Genomic DNA, 25225 nt, shown 5'->3' with positions numbered 1-25225 from the left:
GTGTAGGACCCAGCCCTACCAAGGGTGTGTAGGACCCAGCCCTACCAAGGGTGTGTAGGACCCAGCCCTATCAAGGTTGTGTAGGACCCAGCCCTACCAAGGGTGCGCAGGACCCAGCCCTACCAAGGGTGTGTAGGACCCAACCCTATCAAGGGGGTGTATGACCCAGCCCTACCAAGGGTGTGTAGGACCCAGCCCTACCAAGGGTGTGTAGGACCCAGCCCTACCAAGTGTGTGTAGGACCCAGCCCTTTCAAGGTTGCGCAGGACCCAACCCTACCAAGGGTGTGTAGGACCCAGCCCTACCAAGGGTGTGTAGGACCCAGCCCTATCAAGGGGGTGTAGGACCCAGCCCTACCAAGGGTGTGTAGGACCCAGCCCTACCAAGGGTGTGTAGGACCCAACCCTTTCAAGGGGTGTATAAAATGCAATGATGGCATCGCGGAAACCGTTCCCTGCTAACCGGAAGAAATAACGAGAGAACTCTGATAGCAAAACGGAAACCAAATAACCAGAAATAATAAAGGTTAAGTATTCACCGCTCAACTCAAATTCTGGTGTAAAAAGGGGGGGGGGGGTTGATTCACTCTTTTTATTTTCTCTTTTTTCTTTTCGAAAACCAATAGAGTTAGGCTTTGTCAAAAAAGCCTTTAGGGCTCGCGCCAAAATGTGTGAAAGTCACATTTGCCACGCATGTTTGTCACGCACATTTTACAGGGGCCTGAGCCGAGGATTCCGCTGACCATTTCCAAACATGTGGGTCTTCTGAACTTGCAATAGACTGCAAAAGTAAATTACAACAACAACAGATAAAACAAGTGTTTAGGTGAGTCTATATTCTTCAATACTTAATTCAACACTGGGCACTGATCTAAAGGCTGGAATTCTCTTTCGAATTTAGCGATTGTCGATAATATGCCGTTATTGTCATCATGTATTTTGCTTCTTATTATTTTCGTCGAAATAGGGGCAAAGCGCTTTTATATAAGTAAGTTAAGTACCAGAATAAGCTAGGCTATATTCTATTCAAATCGTACAATTACAGTAGATTGACCTGTTAAAAGCTACACTATCTTGTTGCCTTTTAGTAGCGAAAATTGTTGGATATTGGGATTTGCCTGCAACTATTACTTATCCATTTGACCTTCAGCCCCATGGGCTATTGATTCAGAGCCAAGAAGGGGGGTAAAGTTCAGATAATTGTAAAATACAACTACCCTTTATCATTTTTAAATTTAAGCCAAATTTAGAGCCATTATCTTTATACCTGATTGAGTTTTTTTTGTTTACAGCTTTTCGCTATCAGGACTCCAGTATCCACCAAGGCCCACCAAAGACACCCATTTATGGCAAATAAGACCACAGAGGGGTAAGAACCCCTTTTTAGTGAGATACAAAAGACCAACTTACCAATGAATTGGGTCCCATAGCCTTTTGTATCAGTCTTCAGGTGGAGAGGTTTCCCATGACAGAGTAAAAGATAGATAAAGAAAATGCAGGCCCGTAGCCAGGGGGGGTTAGGAAGAACCACCCCACTTGACTGAAAGGTCCGCTCTAATAAAGGACAATTGAGTACCACTGCTTGCTAGGGCCAGCTTCGTGAGCGAAAATGGTCTGCTAAATGGGTAAACAACCCCCCCCCCCCCTCAAAATCCTGGCTATGGGACTGAATTGAATAAATACAAACATTTGTATAGCACCGATTACACAGTTTCTAAGCAATGTTCATATTAAATCCTAATATGTATTAAGAATGTCCAAGTTGGGATTAAGGAACACAAACTAGTAAGCACGCATTCAGTAATTCCGGGCCTAGAAACAGAAAGATACTCCCCATGACTGGAAATGAAACCTGTTTTAGCAGGGGGGAGAGGCCCCATAAATTGATGCACTAACCCAATGATCAACCTGTGATTACATGTGTGATTACTCTTAGTAAAATATGTAGATTTATTGAAAAAAACATGTTTTTACAGTATGTCATATTCAAGCCTAATTTGTAATTTAAATCAATCTCCTAAAATGAAAGCTTTAATATTGTACTGTACCATTACAAACTAGCTAAACTGATTTTAAGATGGCTAGATGACTAGCCATGATTGAAGTGACTGTAATGATTAAAAATGATCAAAGAAGTTTGACCAACTACTGACTTTTTTCTGTTTTTCATGTGGTATGTTTTTTCCCTTTTTTTTCATAAAGGTCAGATGCCCCTGTTGGGTATGAAGTTGTCCCATCTACAACTGACACCCGTTGCCCCTCCCTTGAGGAGATTAGGAACAAGAAAAAAGAAATCTGGCTCATCAAAGTGCCGTTCAATGTAAGGACATTTTTCTCTTTAAATTCACTTAAAGAAATGGTGCATAATTATATTCTATTTGTTATGAAACTCAGTCATATAACTCAAGACTTAAACTCAAGATATTTGTGGTTATGTTTCAGATGTAATAGGGCTTTTTTAATTTCTAGTTTGATAGAAGAAGTCTTTCAGGCGAGACATTTGTGTTGAATGGATCACAGGACCTTCTAGTAACACAGGTATATGGATGTGTAATCAAAATGTGCTTCACGTAAAGCTGACTAAGTATGCAAGCAAAATAAGGGGCTACTACAAACATGATATCCTTTTTTGTGGATGTGAATGATTGATAGAAGGTTGTCACACTTGGCTGTGTGATACTCACGCCCTATCCTAAAATAAACAGTTAACAGTGAGATTTTTAAAAACTTTAGAAGTATTTATACTTATACAAATCAACGAAGCAATTGATTCACAAACATGTTGCCAAAACCCATGATAAAACCCTTCCCGACAAATTCTTGGGCTTCTTTTTTTAATACTTACAACTTGTTGTCTTGTATGTTATTTGTTATATGTCTAGTCATGCATGGTTTTTTTTTTCACAAAGGCTAACACCAAGAAATACGAAATATCCTCCAGAGCATTGAAATCCCATGATGTAAGTAAATTCAATTTTAAATTATTTTTTTGTGAGGTTTATCCACATCATTCTGTAACAATGCTTACCCAAAAACTATAGTCCAATTCACAAATCCAGTAGAAAGGTGATATTACAAAAAAAATTAAAGACCCCAGATTAAATCTGGGCTCTCAATTCTTCTACCAGGCAATTATACTTTAGCCACACTTTGTAGTTTGAACCTATCCTGTATCAAATCCAAAAAAGCTATTTGAGTCAACTTGATTACAGACAAGTACAGTGGTCATACTATGTAGTATGTTAGTTTATTATGACAGTTTCATGGTGGTTTTGAGATCTTGAAAACTTGAGAGCTTAAAAATAATCCTCTGATTGTTGCCAGCAATCGTCTTGCAAAGTGCTGCTCCCATCAACAGAAAACAAATCTGTATGGTCAGCGAGACCAGTCAATGGTCACATGACTGTCATCCAGTCACGACACGTACCAATAGCAGACATCGCCCCTTGCCCTCCCCCTACAAAGCATAAAGTCCCTGATATCAGGTGCAGGTGGAAACCCTTTGGCTCAGGTGAGTAAAGCAGACAAATATAAAGCAACATGACCTTGTTTAGTCTCATCCTTGAGAACCCAATTTTTTTCATCTCATTAAAATGGTAAGACATAGAAAAATCTGGGTCTCTGAGGATTGTTCAGATCTAACAGTATGGTACACATTTTTTAAATAGGGCTAGATACAGACAGGGTAACAAAAAGGTGTAAAATAACTGTTAGTAAATGAATTATTTTTACTACAACTGTCTCTGCAACAGAATTTTGAAGCTGTTTTTGGGTTAGGGATTGGAGCCTCAATTACTCTTTCATTTGCTTGTTCAGCCACATCCTTGGAAACCCAAATTTTTCATCTCAGTAAATTGGTAAGACTGGTATGACTCCATACAAACCCTCCAGAACAAAGAAAGTGCCCAATATGCTTGTCTGAGCAAGCATAGAACGGAGAACGATTTATCATAAAATGCCCGGCATATATGAGAGAACAGTTGAACATGGTTATCAGAACCAAAACACAATCTGTAAGTTTGTATGGATGAACTGCCTTTTATATCGCACTATTGATGGCTCAAATGACAGCCTAGCTCTACAAAACGATCTTGATGCTTTAAATAGATGGGAGAGGGATTGGCAAATGGCCTTTAATGTGGAGAAATGCCACACTATGTGCTTCTCCACAAGCAGAGCGAAAATTCCAGACCATCCCTATATACTTAACAACAGGATTCTAGAGAGGGTTTACCATCACTCCTATCTAGGAGTACTACTCTCAGGGGATTTAAAATGGGATAAACACATCGCACAAATTACATCTAGTGCAAATCAGACCCTTGGGGTCATTAGAAGAAATTTTAGAACAGCCTCGGTAGACTGCAAGTCTAAACTCTATTGCAGTCTAGTTAGACCGAAGCTTGAATATGCAAACTCTGCCTGGTACCCGCATCTCCAAAAGGATAAACACCGCCTTGATATGGTGCAGAGGACTGCAGCCAGAGTTTGCTATAATAATTATTTGAGGGAGCCAGGGGTCGTAATAAACATGCTAAGAGAGCTGGAGTGGCCATCCCTTGAGGGCAGACGGACTCTCTCTCGAATGTCCATGTTCCATCAGGTTGTTTATGGAACTGTGGACATTGAGAGAGAGCCCTTCTTGGTTCCGATGGACCGGCCTTCAAGGAATGGCAACTCCAAGCGCTTCCATAGAACACATTCCAAGTGCAACCAGCATGCAAATAGCTTTTTCCCGTGGTCTATAAATTTTTGGAACAATTTACCAGGTTCAATTACCGACATAAAAGAAAAGGGCAAATTCAAAGAGAAGCTTCAGCAGCATTTAATTGATAATGGCCAGTGGTTCTAGTATTCAAGTTATAAATTAATTAAGTTAAATTATTTAATTGAATTACTTTATTGAAAATTTATTTTATAAATTTATTTTACAAATTATGAATATATTGTATAAGTTATGTAAATTATTACAGATCTGTATATTTTTACCTTGTATTTATTTATACTGATGTGATACCGACATGGTTTTATCAGTTAATAAAGTAGAAGTAGAAGTGATACTGTACATCCTGCTACTGCATTTTTAACGGTGATATTGTGAACCAGGTGACCGCAATCAAAAAAGAAATAGCACAATTTGTCAGGAAAGCAACGCAAATAAGGAAAAGAGGGTTGAAATGACTTTACCATGCAAACTTCTGTCTTGTAGTTACACGCGTTTTCAGTCACACGTGCACTGTGCCTTCAGTTTCGAGTCACAACTGTGTTTTATTGGACGTCAATCATGACTTTTGAATTTTCCAAATAGTGCATCTGTCACAGCTTTAGATCAATCACAACCAAAACAACATCGAAGTTGGTCGCCTTCTTAGCTACTGTCACCGAGACAATACCGATAAACACAAAGCCAGTAATTGAATAAAGTTCGAATTGTCTCTTAGCTTTGAGTTGTTGTTGATTTAGTGCGTATTTGCGATGTATCTCTTGTCTGCTTTACCGCCGCCTGGTGCTTCTCGGCGCTCTCTGATTGGTTAGCGGTCTAACGGCTGCCATAACTGCGAAATGGTTTCTGTCACCAAAAAGCAGTCGCGACTCGGAAACGAAAACCACAAGGTGTACGTGTGACTGAAAACGAATGTAAATGCTCTAAAATACAACCAGTAGGTTATATCAAGCTTGCGGTATTGTTTTCCAGGCGATCCCGATGACAGTGCTGATAGACTACAGGAGAACCATGTTCCGACCCCCCCTCTTGCTTACACCCCCGTAAGAAGTTTGAAAGAAGAACAAAACCTACGAGAGTCACTGCAAGCCTCGGTGGAAGAATCTTTAGAATCACACGAACAGGAAAAGAAAGCTAAGAAGAAAAACAAGCAACCAAAAATCAAACATGAACCAGAGTCACCTAAGCAGAATTCGATGTCAATGAGCATTACAACACCAGTTAACCTAAAACAGGAATGTCCTACTGACTACCAGTCTTCAAAGAAGAAAAAGCCAAGTAAACCACCATTAGGCACGACACAGCTAGACCAGGTGAAAGTAAAGAAAGAAAGACTTTCTGATGATGATTCGCCGGCTAAAAAGAAGAAAAAGAAAAATAAAGTTTGACATAATTACACCCTTTTCATCACCGTAATATTAGTAGACTGCTGTCAAAGTAAATCGAGTTTTTCTTATTTCAGCGTGTGTTTTTGTTTCTCTGCGCGTTCATTTAGGACTTCGGTTTTCTCTTTCGGTCCCAACCCCAATGGGAAAACGTTATATGGTTCCCATAAAAAAGTAAAATAAAAATAACACCGAACCAACCCAGTTTGAGATACTCTGGGTACCAGAGTCTCGATCTTCGCTCCTCGTAGTCAGTAAAGGGTGCATAGTAAACGAATGAAGCTCGAGACTAATGTTGATGGAGCAAATCTGTTAAAAAAAACACATTTATAATCCTATCATTAATTTACATTTAGCTACACATAGCTCAAATCAGTCTGGGTGTAGAGATTGCGATAATTGTTCAGGGGTGTAGCAGGCCTCAATTATTGGGTACACGATACAGAAGCATTACGGAAAATGCTTCTGCCACGCCACGCCCCAACCGGTCACTTTATTATACATTTTTAAACATTTGGAGGCAGGTGTCCCCATGGCCCTGCCACGGCCCTGTTATGAGTAAGTACGCAGCTGCTTTGTCTCCTATTATCTTTGTTCTACAAAGGAGTTCTTTTGTTTCTATTCTTCTCGTTCTTTGTGTCGAGGTGCGGATATTGTTCATTTTTCCAATCAAATTGCAGCTTGTAAGAGCTGCGTACTGACCCCCTGTTATTCGTAAGTGACTTCACTTTGTAAGCAATTCAAATCACAAATGTTCGCTATCTTCATTTTGGTTTCTTCATGTTATTTCAATAGTATCCCTGTCCACCAGTCTGAGTTCTGAACATCCGTCAAGGCACTGGGCCCTAGCTCAACTCAAAGCCCGCCCCAGACTCCACAGCATAGAGGAGGCGTTCGCGCATCATTTCGTCCGTAGGGTACTCGGGCAGCTTTAGCATGTTCATGCAAGTGCTTGCCGAGGGAAGGCGATCCTCTTGACCCGCGCTATGTACACAGAAGGCTGGGTAGAGGTCCTGAAGGCAAAACATATGACAGATTTTGATATTAAGCAGAAAGCGGGCCCTGCTGAACAACTTTGACCAATCTCTGTGTCCTCACTGTAAACAAAATGGCGATTGGCGAACATCCTCGGGAAGAAAGAAAGAGCTCCCTGTGTGCCCGATCTCCGCGACGCCCTGGGTCCCCACCGGAGGGTACTATGCGCCTCCATTATACAGTCTACGGAACAGATGCTTATTTGCATAAGCCACGGTCCGGCGTCCTCGATTCCATGCGACGCCATTATAAGTCAGCGAAAACTTATCAAGCTTTTTACCTAGCTCAATGATAATAAACCCAAGCCTGTACTTGAGCACAACTTTGAAACATTTCAAAATTTATCGTGAGCAATTTTTCTAGACGAATTCTCTCGATTTTTTTTCAGGAAACGCACTAAAAATATTGATATGGTGGAAAAGAGCTTCTGAGGAGAAATGCGACCGAACAGTTCATTTGGGGGTTTGAGTTAGAAGGTTGTTTTACTCAAAGTTTCTAAGCTGATCGCCAAACTTCGTAAATCATTCACATTAACATGATCGTTTCTTACAAATCTTGAAGATCGGACGTATTTGATTCTTTCCTTCACTAAAATTTTTTGCATTATTGTTCACAACAACACACAACAATTTCAATTGCGCATTACGCCTTTCTAATCGATTAAAGCTTCTATTTAAAATTGTTAAATTAATTGTCATTGATGACCTCTTAGTTGGCTCACGGGAGTTTACCATACGGTTGATGTAACAAAGGCTGTCTGATTTGCAACCATAGCTAAAAATGGGTCTTTTAAATTTTTTGTTCACTAACCTTTTTGGAGCACTGCAAAATGCATTGCGTGGTTTAAATTCGTTTTTAAACAAGGACTCGATTTAACCGCTTTAACCTGACAAATTAGGGACTATGGGTCACATGACAGTTTGATGACTCTTGTCATAGAGAACCTATTATGCAAGTATTTCTTTTTTTGGTTAATATCAATCATTGGTCATACAGTATGTTTACGTTTTGATTCGATTGAATCGCTTTGCTTAAAAGCTAGTAAAACAAATTTCACAAATGAAAGAGCCTACACTATCATAAAAAATGGCATTTTCCTTTAGGCGGAGTACCAAAAGTGATGTTTCTAGCTTCAAAGAGGATTAAGAGGTATCTTTCGCTGCTTTTCTACCCTCTCTCTCGGTGTCTCACCATCATGATTTATATCGAAGAGGAAATTTACAATAAAAATCATGCTCGACTCATTAGCATAAAATCTCTTGGACGTGAATAAAATTATTTTGAGCTTTTTATTCGTTTTCATTTTCTAAATCGTGCCTCAATCTAAAGAGTAATGTTCACGCATAATAACAAAATTTTATTTAGTCCAAATAAACACAATTTTGAAAAAAAAGAGGGAAGTTTATTTTTAACGCAGTTGCCATGCTGGAATGCACGGTCACTTGTTCATTCCATTCTTTTTCTATTTCATCCTCGCACGCTCGTCCGCTCCGGCTCGCGCTCGTTACGCTCAACGCTCGTTTTTGCTCAGTACGCCCTGGGTTCCCGAGGATGTTGCTATTTACGCACGCTTCTACGGCTAGAACAATAATTTAGTCGAGACCGAGTGAATAGCACACTTATGAATTTATCCTCCTGTTTTCTAACACGTTAGCATCTAAAGCCCATCTTTCACACACCGAGAGTTTCATATATGGTACATGATTTTCATAAAACGAGTCTATGACTAGGTGTACCAAAAATGTTTTTAGAAGCAAACAAAATTTTTGGCTGTTGTTGCATATCTTTGCTATTTAAGGACTTGCTCTTAATAAAGGGTGCTACTGAAATCAGACCTCCCAGACAAATTCCTGAAGGAATTCTTATCAAACGTCCAATACAAACTTTCCAGCGATTTCCACGCCTTTTCGAGATATTTAGAACATAATTACATGCGTGCTTTGCGGATTGGAGACGGTAAAACCATGCAAGCTCGTAATCGTTTAATAATTTTAAAACCAGGTGTAAATATGTGCTCAAAGTTCAGATTAAGTAAAATAACAGTTGTAGCTATGCTGTGAGTCTCGGCTTTTAACTTTGCTTATGACTGGATGTACCAAAAATGTGAAACTTAGTGAGTTAGAACTTTTCTCGTGATTCATTCTCTTCAAAATGTCGCTAAAATCTGATTCCTTTAGGAAGTTGACTTGTTAACATGAGATAAGTTGACCCTTACTTTATTGTCATGATATTTTTTTTGTTTAAAAAGTATAACAGGCGAGCTTAATATCTAACGTTATAAATGTAATAAAACTTTCGCAAAACATCGCCTTCGTCAAAGCGTGGGCTGTTGTCATGACAAATGGCAGAAAATGGCGTCGGATGGAATCGAGGACGCCGGACAGTGGCTTATGTAAATGAGCATCTGTTCCGTAGACTGATATTTCAACCGAATGCAGGAGAAAGTAGCTCAATGGATTTTTTAATCCATTAAAGGCCATCGATGTAAAGCTCTGGTATCACTGGATGTCATTCGCCGTTTGCACTGACGTGTTTTTTAATCAGGTGTATAACAACATCCACAGCTCGCTCCATGATCATAGTAAAAAAAAGGGTTCCCTCCCTAAGAATCTCACAAACCTTGAAGCCAAGCAGCGGGGAGCGCGAGCAACTGGTGACGAATTTGAGTAGCTGTCTCTTCTGGGTATCGTTCAATTCTTCCACGACGCGCCAAAACGACTGAATGCACGGGTGATCATAGGTGTAACCGCCTGCCGGAAACAATATAACGATTTAGGTAAATAATACACGACTTTGAATAAGAAAAAAAGGACGTCATGTCAGAGAGCGACGATGAATAAAATCCTCCAATGATAATAAACTTTTTTTCGATTATTTTTGCTGCCAAAAGCCGGTGCGGCGCTACTTGCGACCCAAAAAGACACGCGATTTCTTAGTGGAAGTCGCCTGATTCGCTCAGATCTTATGAACACGGGCTCCAAGGCTCGAACCTGGGAGCTTTCACTTTAGGAGTAAGTCATATATATGACCAATAAATAAATTCAGGACATATGTAGAGTAGGAGTTACGTAGGGCTGTCTCAAAGCCACTGTCGCCAATACTGCTACAGATACAAAAGAGGCTTACCTGAGTAATTGGTATTTCTTTTCAGGTCTTCCAAATCGACAGGAACAGGCGCCCCTGATATCAGGACCTGAATTTCATTTGTGTCAAACATCCGTAACCAGTCCAAGTTGACAACACCTGCTAGGCCAGCACGGAACGAGAGGCATTGGGCACGGATCTAGGAGAAAATAGATGCGAGATCTATCTAACTGTCATATTTTGGAATTCTAATGTGCCTGCTGGACAAAGTTAGGGTCCACAAATGCAGTGGGAGCCTCAGTTTAAAAAAGAACAATCACGCCGTTTTTTACACACAGTAACGAGTCACACAAAGAATCCATTCCCATCGCCTGATTTAAGAGAGTGACAGAGGTAATCTTAATCAAATACTTACACTCAAGAATTGGATTTCAATTGTGAATGATTGTCTCGAAGTTCTCTTGCAAATAGGCCGTTGAATTTTCAAATGTAAACATTAATTAAGGGGAAGCTGGCCGACATAGTCTTCTTATTTCGTGACTTCTCTGGTGCTAAACACGACGGAATACCATCAAAAACAAATTACCTGTGGATCTACATTACCCGAATTTATGTCCAGTCATTAAATCAGTTATTGTCACCAGTTCACGTCCGGTCGATTACGTAACAATCTCCGATGATTTTTAAGGAAACACGAAAAATATTTCAAAATTCTAATAGTATCTTTTGTCGGTTGAGGTTTCTGTCGCCCCCCCCCCCCCCCCCCGGAAGTAAACTGGTGACAATGATGCGGTTTTAAATTGAAAGGTAAACAGATCACTTGGTCCAACCTGCTTATTAAGGCGATAGTCGGCGACGAGGTGAATGTAGGTTATGCGGTTGCTGTTGGTGACAGGGATGTCTCTGCCGCCAGGGAGCAGCTCTACAACCTGGAACGGTAACACGAGGTTCACTCTGATGATGAATGACGGCTGGCTATCTTATTGGACCACAAATGACCCTTGTAACCTACCTGTTTCTCGCCAAAGTCATTATTTACTATAGTAAAATTCAGCGCAAGATCTTCAACGTTTCCTTCGTAGGTTTTCAGGAACAGGAGGTTTCTGATAAATAAAATAACAGAAGAAGTTTATAAGTAAATAAAAAGGTGAGTTAATAGTAGAAGGAGAAAAAGAGGGATAGGGGGAGAGGTGAGGCGGGTGTTGTATAGTGTGAGGTAAGGGAAAAAGATGAGGTGGGCGATTAATACGTGGAAGAGGTAAATGTGGGTGTTGATAAGAAGGAAGAGGTAGCCTGGGTTTTGTAAGGGGTGAGGTAAGGGATAAAGGTGAGGTGGGTGATTAATACGTGGAAGAGGTTATGTGGGTGTTGATAAGAGGTAGAGGTAGGGTGGATGCTGGATGGGGCGTAAAAAGGTAAGATGGGTTATAGTATTTGGTGAAGTGAAGGATAAAGGTGTGGTGGGTGTAGTATGGGGTGAAGAGGGTGTTCTTACTTGTACACTTCTGTATCAAGCGACTCCAGGTTATGTATATCCACATCAGTACCATGCCTCCCGATCATCTTACACAAGAAGAAACTCGCGAAAGGTAACTCTACCAACATGTTCTCATAGATCGCCTGCGAAAAGAACCGAGAAATGATTCCATTTCTTCAATGACCAAGTGCAATGATTCGATAAAAACAATTACCTTGCCCAACATTCTTCCTAGGAACCGAAAATGCTTGAGATAATTTGGAGCACACAAATTGGCCTGAGAGAAGGAAAATACCTTGTTAAATAGAAACCTGTTTTGAGATAAAAGAAAAGAAACATCCACAAATCATGCACATACCTGTGGATTGGGGTATAGCAATCGCTCGTGTGTAGCCTTGAAAAAGCCGATGCTTTGGTCGAACCCGGCTTTCAGCAATTCATTCAGAAATTCCCTGTTTTTAAAAGCGTAACGTAAGGAGCCCTAGAGGGTGCGTAAATAAGACTACAACAATGAGAAATCGACACTGACCTGAACAGACCCCCGCCATCAACCCCCGCCTCCTCCAGACCCTGCTCGTTGATAAGCTGGACGCGCACTCTCTTTTTCATGTTGGGTTCTGATGAATGGAGAACAAAAACATTTTCCTCGAGAAATACACCAAATCGGCCAAATCAGCATCAGGGGGCCTCTATCTTTAATAATCAATTTTGTCAAAACGAATGCTGCATAAATCAATCACGCACTGTTCAAAACTAATGAAACAATTCTACCCGCGATATTATCAATTTTTGTGATGTCTTGTATTGCCAGTTACACACTAACAAATCTACCCATTGTGAAGTAACTCAATCACATAAAGTAAAACAATTCTACCATTGTCAAATAGATTTGCTTAACTTTTTTTGTAAAACCAGTCACGCAATCAAATGTTCTTAGTAATTTAATCCTTTGCCAAGAAGGTTTGCTAAATCCTTGTCTTGTAATACCGGTCACACGCACATAGACAAGTCGTTCTACAACGCTTTGTCACGTTTGCCTGGTTGATCCACAAGACCGTTACCTGCGTCCTCATTCAAATTATCAAAGGCATCCTGGTAGAGGTATTTTCTCTGGATTCTCACGTCTATTGTGTTGTGACCAATCATGAAGCTGTGTAGGTCCCCTTGCGAGTTATCTCTGTCTTCATTAATGATTCTCTGCAGAAGCTAGGAGCAAAGAATTCGCTGAAGGGCGGCAATCAATACTTCCAAGAATAACGCTCCAACCAGGGCTTACATAAAAACCCTGCTAGCACTGCAATAACGATAATGTAACGATAATCGTCTAATTTCGGTTTTCGTACAAAAACGTATTTGCTTATAGAAGGCCAATCACGCCGCCATTTTACACTCTCACTTAATACCGAGTCGGACAAAGCATCCATTTCCACCGGCTAATTCAAGCGAGAAACGAAAATAATATTGATCAAATAACGTTACTCAAGTATTGGACTTAAATTATGAATTGATTAGTTTGCATATTTAAATATAAACAATAGCAAAGAAGTGGTTGATCGACACTCTTTAAATTCCCAATAAAGGTCGGTATGACGTCCTTAGCAATCTAAATCAAGAGCCGTTTATGCAACAGTCACTTAAACAGCCTTAGTATGCCACACCTCTGTTACTGTTTTCATGAAATATTGGGATACAAATTATGTGTAGAAATCTCAAAATACCCATCTTAAAACAAAGTTACATTCTTCATTTTTCAAATTCAATCGAAAAAATACAATAAAACAACGGAAACAGATGCATTTTCTTCAGCCATGCTATTTTTCTAGGATGACAAAATGTCGGCTGACAGAGATTGTTTAGGATACCTTGACCCGGTCCTTGAAGGGCACGACGAAGGGAATGTGCTGTAGGATGGACATGCTCCTTGCTGTGGCTGAGGACATCCCGAGTGGCACGATTCCCTCCACAGTTCCTACACGGCACAATACAAACAAGAATGGGATTAGGAGGGGGAATAAAATAAATGTTAATTAGCTAAATAAGGTGAACGGAAGGTACATTTCGAGTGGTACAACTTCCTCCACAGTTCCTACACGGCACAATACAAACAAGAATGGGATTAGGAGGGGGAATAAAATAAATGTTAATCAGCTAAATAAGGTGAACGGAAGGTACATCTCGAGTGGTACAACTTCCTCCACAGTTCCTACACGGCGCAATACAAACAAGAATGGGATTAGGAGGGGGGATAAAATAAATGTTAATCAGCTAAATAAGGTGAACGGAAGGTACATCTCGAGTGGTACAACTTCCTCCACAGTTCCTACACGGCACAATACAAACAAGAATGCGATTAGGAGGGGGGATTAAAATAAATGTTAATCAGCTAAATAAGGTGAACGGAAGGTACATCTCGAGTGGTACAACTTCCTCAAACGACCAACATACTACTGCATTTCAAGAGTAAAGTATCCAAGATCAATAGTAACCGCAGGTGTTCTAAGTGCTACATATTTATGATATCTATGAGTTCAATGATAAGAGGACAGACTTGGGTCTAGAAAGTACCTTACCTTCTTCATCGAAAAATCCATCTATTCGCATCTGCAATCATAAGTAAAAGGAAATTACACAAAGTTGAAGAGAACATATTTTTGATCCTCAGTCTCTTTTTCCAGCCGAAGTCGGACATCGCGGTCATTTGATCCCAAAAAACGGCGGGGCATGTAATGTGGGCTCATGTAACGGTGAATAATCAAGTTTATTTGTCGAGAGTGACGCGGTAATGGTACGGGAATCGACTCTCAAGCAAGGGTACCAGGTCAGGACAGCTTGGGATTATTAAGAGTAAAAACCTGGCACTCTGCGTTGAGGACTCTCCCGTCTTTTCGGATATGGATGTTAAGCCGCAGGTTCTGTGTCCACAGTTAGCTAAAAGTATTTGCATTTTGTTGATTCTTTGATAGTCCACAATAATTGAAAAAAAAATTTAAAAACTCCGAAATGATCATGACTGAGCATCCAGCATGCAGCGAGGTACCTGATTCGGGTCGATGTGTATCTTGGGAGATAACCAGTGATCGTCTGGGCAGAACTGCCTTCGAGTATCACGTGAGTGAAGCTGCTCGACGAGATGCGTCACTTCCTGCGAATGCCAATCCAAACGACAAATTAAACACGAGGTTCCGCTATAAAAGGGAAACCCCCTCCCACCCCCGGGCTCGAATTTGCAATTATAATTAGAACACTGCAACGCTAGCAGTCACAAATGATAAGCCTCCTGTAAAATTGCTTATTTCTGAGCCTCAGTCGGCTGGAATAAAACTATTTTTGCACAGGTAACAAGACAGTTGTGTTAAGAGATTGTTAAACTAGTTATTTGCTGTCCACTCACGTTTTCGGTGCAAAATTTTAAATTTAGTGCTATCCATAATCTAGCGCACCTGCATAAATTATTCTCGCGCTGTGATGAAAATGCTCCTATTTTAGAGCGCACACAGCTTGGTATAGCATTATTTTACGATAGATAGAAACATTTAGATGGACGACTCTAGGAATGATATTTATTTTGGTTTAAAATGTAAAATTTGAATTTAGCGCTCAGAGCATGTTCTCTCATTGACGTGTTCTCTCATTGACGGCTGATTGATAACTGATTGTTCTTGAGCCCGGGGGTGGGAGGAGCTTTTATAGCGGAACCTCGTGTTTAAATGCCTATTGTTCTAGTTAAGGTAGGCCAAGATTAACAGGTTATTGTGATCCAACGATAAAATCTATCAGTTTTACTTTGTGAGTCCAACCGTCTGCACAGAAGGGTTTGGAGCAAAAGGTGTACATTAAAAAGCACAGGTCAGCCACACCATTTATTGTTTTCATTCAATATTAGGTAGCAACTTCCCCATAAAATTTTGATATAACCATATAAAAACAGAATTTCATACTTCATTTTTTGAAATCCATTAAATATATGCGCCGTTGGCAGTGGATATGGTATTTGCTAGGATGAATGCTAGGATAGCCCCTTTAAACGAAATTGATGCCTTTGATGCTGAACAGATGGGTCGTGTAGCAGCTCTCAGAAGATTTCACCTGATTAGATTGATACACCGCAGACAAAACAATGGGGACAAAACAATAGAACGGGAATACAATAGAACAATGAGGTAATCCAGCCAATCCTGTTAGGCCTTACGGGCGGGCTGCTACATGACTGGAACAGATCCACAAGATGTTTTGCGCATGCGTACACGGTATCATACCCTGAGCAAATGTATCCACTTTCTCTTCGGGTAAAACTCCTCAGCTTTCATAATAGCGGAGCGTGCGCCAACACTTTTCATTGCCGTGATGTAATGATCACGAAATGCTGCGTGACTGCTGTCAGGGTAGATTATTTCCGTCACGCCGATAATAACGTCACGCAACGCACATGTCATTGGAATGAGCTCTTTCAACTTGAAGGGCATCACAGAATTTCCTGAAAAATAGCATGGAGGATAAATAGTAATGTCGCAAACCATGAGCTGGAGCGCACCCGTGAAAAGTAAAAAACGGACTAAAAACAGTTATAGTGGGTTGGACTCCTTAATGCATATCCAGATGTATGTAAATGCTCTTAAATTAAAGATGTTCAAAATTCTGGAAGACTGAACCACACAGTAAATGTATCTTGACGAGTTGACTCGGCTGACCGACGACTCTGCAGTACAGCTACACAATATCGCACACGCGACAAGCTTCTGCCCTTGCTTTGTCCTCACATACAGAAATTACCAACAACACAGACATCCCTGCTTCATAACTACCATGGCCTTACGTGCGTAAAACGGGGAGCCATCTTATTATAAATTGTATCGTAGTTAATGTCGATCAACTTCTTCTTTGTTGCAGGTTCTTTTCGAACTTCGTTGTTGTAATCTCATTAAATTTGCGTGTACTGTTTATAAAATGGACTCACTAAGTTTCCTGTCTTCTCCGTAGAATTCCTGGTCGTGTATTGAGAAAAGTGTGTGGCTGAAGAGAGCGCAGAACACAGCTACCATGGGCACGATGAGCTCTGCCTCCTGTACAGTGAAGGTCTGGCCACGGTAGATCATCTGTACCAACGGGACTGCTTTTCTGTGGAAGAGAGAGTTTGATTTCTCTCACAAGTAGTGTTAAGTCCGGTCAGTCTCCGACCAGTCTCGACTAATGTCAAGTCAATGAATAAGTGTAATTAGGCTATTTTCTACATTTTATCTTGCATTGTAAATAATGTATTGCCAACAAGCTTCATAGTATCTCTTATGTTTCTTTATTTCTTATAGTGAAAGGCACACATCGAAACTCAAGTGGGGAGTACGGTAAACAGGCATTTACCCAGTCCCAGAGGCGATAGTTGTTTGCAGAATGTGGTTCCATAGTTGTCGGATGAATGACGGCTTTAGTGCCAGAGTGTACAGCAGCCTGGATGGGGAGAAGGATACATTTTAATCCGGCACGTAAAGAAACACTCAAGCTCGAAACATATGTGCATATACAGATGGTGAAGACTTTGAGTAGAATGCAGGCCCGTACCCAGGATTTTTTTTGGGGGGTTGCGAAATCCGAAAAAGTGGACCTAATTTTTCCGGGGAAGGGGGGGGGGGATTCTCTGATAAAAATCCAACCACCTTTAAAACAAAAAATGATTTTTTATTCCTTTTTAGTATCTCCACTTGACGTTTATTGTCGGATTTGGCTATAGACCAGAGTGAGTTTTGTCTACAAATAGCACGTCCATTGAGAACCAAAAGTGGACTTTCGGTCGTTGTGTGTGTGTGTGTGTGGGGGGGAGGGGGGGTTCGCACCCCCTCCACCCCCCTGGGTACGGGCCTGGAATGATCTGTAACAGCATTATAAGTACCTCGTCCTGTATACGTGTAAAGTTTTTACTGTACCTCGTCTTGTATACGTGTAAAGTTTTTACTGACCTCGTCTTGTATACGTGTAAAGTTTTTACTGTACCTGGTCTTGTATACGTGTAAAGTTTTTACTGTACCTGGTCTTGTATACGTGTAAAGTTTTTACTGTACCTGGTCTTGTATACGTGTAAAGTTTTTACTGTACCTGGTCTTGTATACGTGTAAAATTGTTACTGTACCTGGTCTTGTATACGTGTAAAGTTTTTACTGTACCTCGTCTTGTATACGTGTAAAGTTTTTACTGTACCTGGTCTTGTATACGTGTAAAGTTTTTACTGTACCTGGTCTTGTATACGTGTAAAGTTTTTACTGTACCTGGTCTTGTATACGTGTAAAGTTTTTACTGTACCTGGTCTTGTATACGTGTAAAGTTTTTACTGTACCTGGTCTTGTATACGTGTAAAGTTTTTACTGTACCTCGTCTTGTATACGTGTAAAGTTTTTACTGCACCTGGTCTTGTATACGTGTAAAGTTTTTACTGTACCTGGTCTTGTATACGTGTAAAATTGTTACTGTACCTCGTCTTGTATACTGGTAGTCTGCACTCAATCATTAAATGATGGCACACAGAACAGAGCCCTGCTACCAGCTCGTGAACCTGGTTCCTGCCAACAAACACAACAAGTCAGTACTCAATACTCAAGTGATTAAGGAGCTGACCTGCAAGATACTTTAATTCAAGAAGTAACCATTGAAATCCTACCAATTTGTGGACTGCAGCAAGTTGACATTAGTTGTCACCAGTGACTCCAAACTCTTCACATGTTCTCGAGAATCCAAAATCTCCAAACACCTTGCACGTAAGGAATTTAGCTTCTCATCCTGAAATAATACTATTGCATCAACTACCACAGAAGGCGAATACTCAGTAATCTACAAGAAAACTAAGATCCTCCTGTACCTGTACAACCATCATTTCCATCTCAGAATCATAGTCTTCTTCGTCATCCTCGTAATCACTTGACGATGCTGTCAAAAGAGAAAATTTGAATACTTTACCTGTAATAGTGTACAAATTTATTAGTATTGTGATTGTACACCTATTTTGCAATATGTATGCTGACACCGCTTGTAATTCAGCCTTGCTGCGAAAGGCAGTAATAAACTTATGATTGATTGATGGACAACTTACTGATAGTGTAATCACTATTAAAGAGCCTCCCTCAGCCCCATTTTGTCATCCTAGCAAAGTAGCAAGTGTGAAAAAGCATCCATTTTCATTGGCTGATTTGGAGAAACTATAGCGACATCTTAGATTGAACTTGAGTAATGAAGTATAAAAACTTTGTTTTTAATAGATAAATATTTCAAGATTTTGTCAAATAAATTGTCGTCCAATATTTATTGAAAATTATAACAAAGGAATGACTTCAACATGCCACCTTGTAATCTGGCACTTTGGTCCTTTACATATCCACAGTGAAGGAAATCGAACACACCAATGTATTAGAAGCTCTTTTTGTCCCATCAAGCATACCACAAAGCACAACAATGAATTTAAAACAAGATAAGAAATAATTCTCTATAATTGTGTCCGCATCTTACTCACTTGGACTTGGAAGCCATGGAAGTAAATACTGGAGAACTTGTACATAAGAAAGTAGACCAGTGATTGACAATGAGCCTACCAAAATATAAGCAAATAAGTTTTATAAGTGACTCATTCTATGGTTCATTTCGATTCATGCCAAAGAAATCTTGCTATGAAAATTGTCAACATTTTACATTTATTTATTGAAACAAGGAACTCTCTTGATGAAAGATGTATAAATCAGAGAAAAAAAATACTATGGTGAGTATTTTACAATATAAACTAAGCTCCTAACCTAAGTGATTCTCTGCTAACACCAGCATTGCATATAGTAACCAGGGCGAAGCACCATGGATGGCACCATCTGATGTTGATGACATTGACTTCAGCATTCGCAGGACAGCATCAACCAGCACAGGAAAAGGAAACTTGGATGATGGAGTGGCAAGGACAGGAAGGAGAAAACATGTGATCTGCTCCGACATTTCTGGGCTCAAGAGGTCTGAAGCAAATGCTGACATCACTTGGTATCTGAAAAATAGTTGTCATACTCTCTTGATTTGTTTCAAGCACTTAAACAGACATGGCTGAATGATGAGAGCCACCAGACCTGTAGGCGGGGCTGGGGGTGGGGAATGTGGTGCACCCCTATACATACCTTGCACCCTTTTCCTTTTTTTATAGAAAAAGTTATTTTTTCTACTTAACTGAGAAACAAAAGCTCTTAAACTTTATCCCTTATACTGTATTACTATTTTTGTTTTGTACACTCCATTACACTTGCAACTGGTCTTGTAAAGTGCTAGTCAATCCACTCCAAAAGCAAGACCAATGCACCTGTGGCTTATAAAAAACTGTGGACATCCAATGGTTGCCGTACTATGGATTAAGGGCATGAATGTGCTGTGGTGGAATAAGATGATAAGAGTGGGTTTCTATCTTGTAATGTCAAAGCTGTACCGAAATGGAAACAACTCCACAAAATGAAATGTGGCTTTCATTGACTATAAATATATTTGGACTTTTAACCCTTTCACTCCTGGGCACTTTTGAGCAAAATTGTAAGAAAAACAGACTGAAAACAGAAACCTCCCCTCTATTTCAAGTCCAACACTACCAGTCAAGTTATGCAAGCTACTGCTGACCCAAGACGATATGCCTTGAAGTTTCCAACAATGCACTGCAGTGTCTTTTCAATCTAGCGACGGCATTGCTTCAGCCTGTTGCTTACAACAAATTACTGCTTGTAATTTGCTTAAAAATAACAGCTTTTTCACATCTGGAGAGTGCCTTAGGACATTATTAAGTCTATTTGGGAATAATTAATGCTGTGCTTATGGATGTTTGCACGCTGAGGTTGATTCCACGGGACAATTCCTTGATTGGGTTTCACCGAGTGAAAAGGAATTTTCTAGTGAATGGTCTCATACTGTACTCTTCAATGTGGAACATCTTTGCTACCCAACCTTATTCAAAAATTGTTTTCAGGCTTATTCTGGGTTCCTTGGACCTGGAAATGTTTTGTTTGGCTTTGGGGCAAAGAGACTTATAAAAAAAACTGTAAGTTATGATTATGGGGAGGAAATTGCCAGCCTCTCTGTAAAGGTGTTTCCAAGACTCCCATGATGAAGTGCAGGCATGCAATGTAGCCTAAACATGGAGACTAGCTTCTAATGGAGGTTTTAGCACTAATTATTGTGTCTGATGGCTGGGAGCGCAATAAAGGTATCTATTTGTGACTTGATCTGTGTTTGCTTGTCTCTATTTAAAGTTCGGAATTTCATGTCTTTTTTGGCATGAAATGTTTCTGAGTTCAAGCATTTGTTTACGAATTGGTCAAAAATTAAGGTTAATATTTTGAAATGGAGTCAATTCAATTACATTGCTTGGATGTGCTTTTGAAGGTTGTCTATGCCTTGTATAAATCCATGAGTATCCGGGTCTGGTGATGTTTAGTTTGCATTTCTGATGTTTTGGAGTTAGGCCTATATTTTATGGGTGTCTGAGGATGTTATAGCAATGAAAGACTTAATGGGGAGCTATAGAAAAATTATAATGGGGCAATCAAGGACAAAACCACTTGCACTCACAGAAACATAGTTATGTCATAAATCAGCACTGACCTTCTATCAGTCGTGTCCTGTGATAATGATGCCTCATCCCTCTGACACACCCCAATTATGGGCCTCATCACCAAATCAGCCAAAGCCCCAGCCAGAGGGGTGGGGGGAGTAGATGATGGCTCAAGGCTAGATGGTACCCTTAGGTTAATTAGTGCACGCAGGTATCTGAAATATCCTGGAAATTAATGAGGAAAGATTTAATCTCAGCTTTATATCTATTCTAGTATCTACTGTATTCTATAAAGAGGGAGACTTCTTGAGTTCAACAACTTAAGAATTTGGACTGAGAGCACCATACAAATTTTAATCAAAATTGTATAGATGAGCACATTCCATAAATTATTTATTCTAGCATTTATGTACAGTACTGGCATATGCAGTGGGCAAATAAAGGGGGGAGGGCTGTTTTGAATGGATACCCAACAACCTGTACTGTACGAGTAAAAAGGGGAAAGTTTTCTGTTCTGTAAAATACACCCTCCTTGATAAAATGTTGGATCCCCCCTGCTATGAAAAAAGTTAGACCAGGTTGTCCTTGATTAAGGTTACCGTACACCTAAGCCATATTTTCCACAAACACCTCTCTGTGAAATTGCTCATGCTCATGTTAAATTAAAGAACTGGAATTATTATTTTATAGCTGAAAAAGTGTATTTTTTCACGCTTTATTTTGTGTACCATTTTGGATGAGGAAGATTGTGAAGCCCATGGCATCTTTAGGCTGAGAAAAAGACTGAGGAGAAGAAAACACTTCCAACATGCGAAGCTGGACACCAACTGGACTTGAATCCTGGAGTGACACATCAAGGGACCTGAAGTGATATGAAAATGAAATGTTGAGTATTTGTAAAACACAACAGACTGCTCAATGAATGCCAGTAACTAAGTAAGCACTGTCACTAAAAATGGTACTGTACCATTGGCTAGTGTACCCAGTGGTTCTATCACATCCCCAAATACAGATAAAAAATACAGATAAGACGTGCCTACATATTTTTTACATTTATTTATTTCTGGGTTATTGTAGTGCTTAACCTGCTTTCTAGGAGCTGGGCCAGGTCTTCATAACCTTATTTTTATGTATATACGGTATGCTAAATGCATGCAAAGTTAAAGCCATACTCTTTAGCTACAGGGAAATATGCCGTTGCTTATAGATAAATCATAATTTTGCATTCAGTACCTGCAGCATAAGAGAAGCAGTTTTTTTACTTGGTACAACCATAAAGTATATTTGGTATCTTGATCTGATGGACGGAGTGATGATAAATGCTTCAGCCACATTTGACACAACCATACCTTAACAAAAAGAACAGAAGTTGCAATTACATTAGCAATAAATAAACTATACTGTAGTGGAATTAAACTGCTTTGCTCACAGTTTACCCAGACATACAGTATTCCTGGATTATCTTACCAGTCTTTTAGTATCTTTTGAAGTTGAGAAGAAAAACAGGAGTCTTCTTGTAAGGACAGTTACAAACTGTGGATCAGGGACCTTGGCTTTCTGATATGACTTTACCTCTTCATCAAAGATTGCTCTTTGCTGGCAATACTGCAGAGGGAGATTCATAAAATGAAATGAAACAAGTGGATATGAACATCATAAGATAAGATCAAATGTAACTGACTGTTTTACCAATCTAAAGAAATAGAGCAGTAAAACTAAGTACCAGTAAAACTGTCAGTAAAACTGGTACCATGGGCCATCACTCCTTACAGCCAAATTCATTGTTTTGTGACCCCCCGGAATACAAAATTCCTTTCTTCATTTGGGAATAGCACATAGTACTGTCATTACTGTTGTCATAGCAATGCTTTATTCAGTTGACTCTAGGTTCAAATATGTAACTAGGCAGTCAATAGCTGACTGTTGGGCAGCACTGACGTAAAAACATTTTTGTCCCAGTCATTGACTCAGTCTTTATTCAAGACAACATCTTTACAGTAGTCAATCAAACCAAACAATCAAAGCCAGACAAACCACCCCCAAAGCTTGTGTCTGACTAAGCCCTATTCCCAAATGAGACAAGGTTTTGCAGAGGTCGCCCAGCAACAAATTTGGCTGTAAGGTTTCTTCTATACTGTACCCCCTATACAACAACAAGAGATACAGTGATGGGAAATCCCACTTCCCACAGTCAGGATGTACCCATAGTATGTTTTGTGATGATACATTTCAACATCAAGCAAGGGACAAAAGCAGATTCTTCAGAAATTCACCAGCTAACCAGTACCTTCTATTGACTTTGATAGTATTAATCATAGACTGACTGGCTTGAAGAGATAGCAGTCTTATCAATTACTGTCATTGAAATCTATTTAGAGTCTTCCATGGTGCAATAGTAGAATGAGTTTGGAGTGAACAGCCCTGGCAAAGCTATTCTTGTCACTCTTATATAGTTCTGTATGGTATATATTATGTACCCTTTACCCTAGTATGTTCCTATGTATTACTGTACTCATTACTCCTACTTTAATAACCTCTACCTGCTATCCTCTCTTTCCACCCCTTTTCATAATAGTATAAGAATTACCTGTTGATAACAAACATGCTGAGCTCGGAGAAAAGATTGGATCTTTATAGCACTTAGTATTCTTAGTCTTTGATCCTAAAGCCAGATATAATATCGATTAGTGTTTCTTACTTCAAATTTATTTAACTTACTGTCGAATCCATTGTATCATGACGCCGCATTTTCAAAACATCGATTTGTTTTTGTCTTTTGGGATTTTCTGTTCCGCTAGTCGAATTATTCTAAGCCAATCAGATTCTAGCCATCTCTCGCCTAGTGCATTTGCCTGGCTTTCTGTCGCGACACTGTCTGGTTTCCGTCCAGAGGGAAGCCAGGGAAGTGCACAAAGCGAGATTCTGATTGGTTTAGAATGGTTTTTACTGACGGAACAGAAAACCAAATCCAATAGTGTTTTGAAAACGCGGGTCGCGATACAACGGATTCTACAGTAATAGGTGTTTTCCACTAAGAATTAATGTGACTACAGTATTTGGATGCCAAACTCACATGTACTCCATCTTTTGGCAGACGAATACACTAACAACAACAATAAGACTGTAGAATCAACACTGTAGCTCTGCACTGTAGAATCCGTTAGGAATCAGCAATGAAAAGCTTCAATGTCAGATGGGGCTTTATTATCATTGAAAGATCATTTTTCATTAGTCTCTGGAATGGACGGGCACGCTTACTTCTGTGTTTATTTTGGTTTGAGATCAACACTAAAAAATTTACTTGTTTTCTAAGCGCAAGTCGCCTACAACAACTGGTAAGAAAAAAAAGTATCTAGCCAATTTTACGATAAACGCTTGACAAGTGTCGATAGCCTTAAAATGGTCAGTAAAGTTCTGTTTGCAGAAAAAATACAGTTGAACGATCCACAAACCTCTCGGCGTTGCCTTTCTTCTTGTGCCCTTTGTATAAGATCATTTCGTTGTTCCTAAATGATAACAAACTGGATTTAAAAATGAATTTCTAGTATGAGATAAGTACATACAGTAAGTCGAGTCCAAAATAGATGAATTAGATAGAAGAGATAAATAGACTAGTTTCCTTCTATAGAAACTGTTGCAATAGCACCTAAAAATTCCAATGAAGAGAATGGTTTTCAAATCAGAAAAGTAAGATACAAATAGGATGTAATCTATAATAATGTGCAGTGTCATTCCCAAAAGAGGAGCACAAGAAATGCTGCCCTAATTCATTTTCACATTCTATAAAGCTAAATCGAAAAGAAATCTCACCTTTTTGCTTGCTCCTCCAAGCGACACTATCGGCCGACTCTTGAACTGTCCGTCAAAGGCAAACATAGTACAGGAGATAAATTAGAAATCCAGGCCAATACTTTTTAGAAACCTTCTCGTTTTGTTTTTTTGTTCATAACGTAATACTTGGTAACCGCGCTCATGACA

General features: G+C 39.7%; 2 protein-coding genes across 2 annotated transcripts; one reads left to right on the top strand and one right to left on the bottom strand.

Moving 5' to 3' along the window:
* Positions 1-646: 646 nt before the first annotated feature.
* LOC5520336 lies at positions 647-6178 on the top strand. The gene is made up of 7 exons (XM_048725012.1): positions 647-825; positions 1292-1368; positions 2202-2319; positions 2469-2537; positions 2909-2959; positions 3324-3510; positions 5695-6178. The coding sequence occupies exons 2-7, from the start codon at positions 1346-1348 to the stop codon at positions 6108-6110; spliced, it is 864 nt and encodes a 287-aa protein (XP_048580969.1). The 5' UTR covers positions 647-825; positions 1292-1345; the 3' UTR covers positions 6111-6178.
* Positions 6179-6400: 222 nt separating this feature from the next.
* LOC116603739 (ubiquitin-protein ligase E3C) lies at positions 6401-25219 on the bottom strand. Its single transcript, XM_032365400.2, has 28 exons — positions 25058-25219; positions 24700-24753; positions 23835-23909; positions 22715-22852; positions 22481-22596; positions 21976-22109; positions 21298-21472; positions 19470-19705; positions 19193-19267; positions 18545-18612; positions 18347-18465; positions 18162-18248; positions 17059-17145; positions 16658-16818; positions 15960-16177; positions 14741-14845; positions 14274-14304; positions 13566-13672; positions 12765-12909; positions 12233-12320; positions 12062-12155; positions 11918-11980; positions 11722-11846; positions 11239-11329; positions 11057-11155; positions 10269-10425; positions 9762-9892; positions 6401-7120 (listed from the first exon to the last, which is right to left on the bottom strand). The coding sequence occupies exons 1-28, from the start codon at positions 25121-25123 to the stop codon at positions 6953-6955; spliced, it is 3213 nt and encodes a 1070-aa protein (XP_032221291.2). The 5' UTR covers positions 25124-25219; the 3' UTR covers positions 6401-6952.
* Between the last annotated feature and the right edge of the window lie 6 nt (positions 25220-25225).

The sequence above is a fragment of the Nematostella vectensis genome, chromosome 1 (assembly GCF_932526225.1).
Source record: "Nematostella vectensis chromosome 1, jaNemVect1.1, whole genome shotgun sequence".
NCBI classification, from domain to species: Eukaryota; Metazoa; Cnidaria; class Anthozoa; order Actiniaria; family Edwardsiidae; genus Nematostella; species Nematostella vectensis.
The sequence above is the reverse complement of the archived record's forward strand: the minus strand, read 5'-3'. Positions and strand labels throughout refer to the sequence as shown.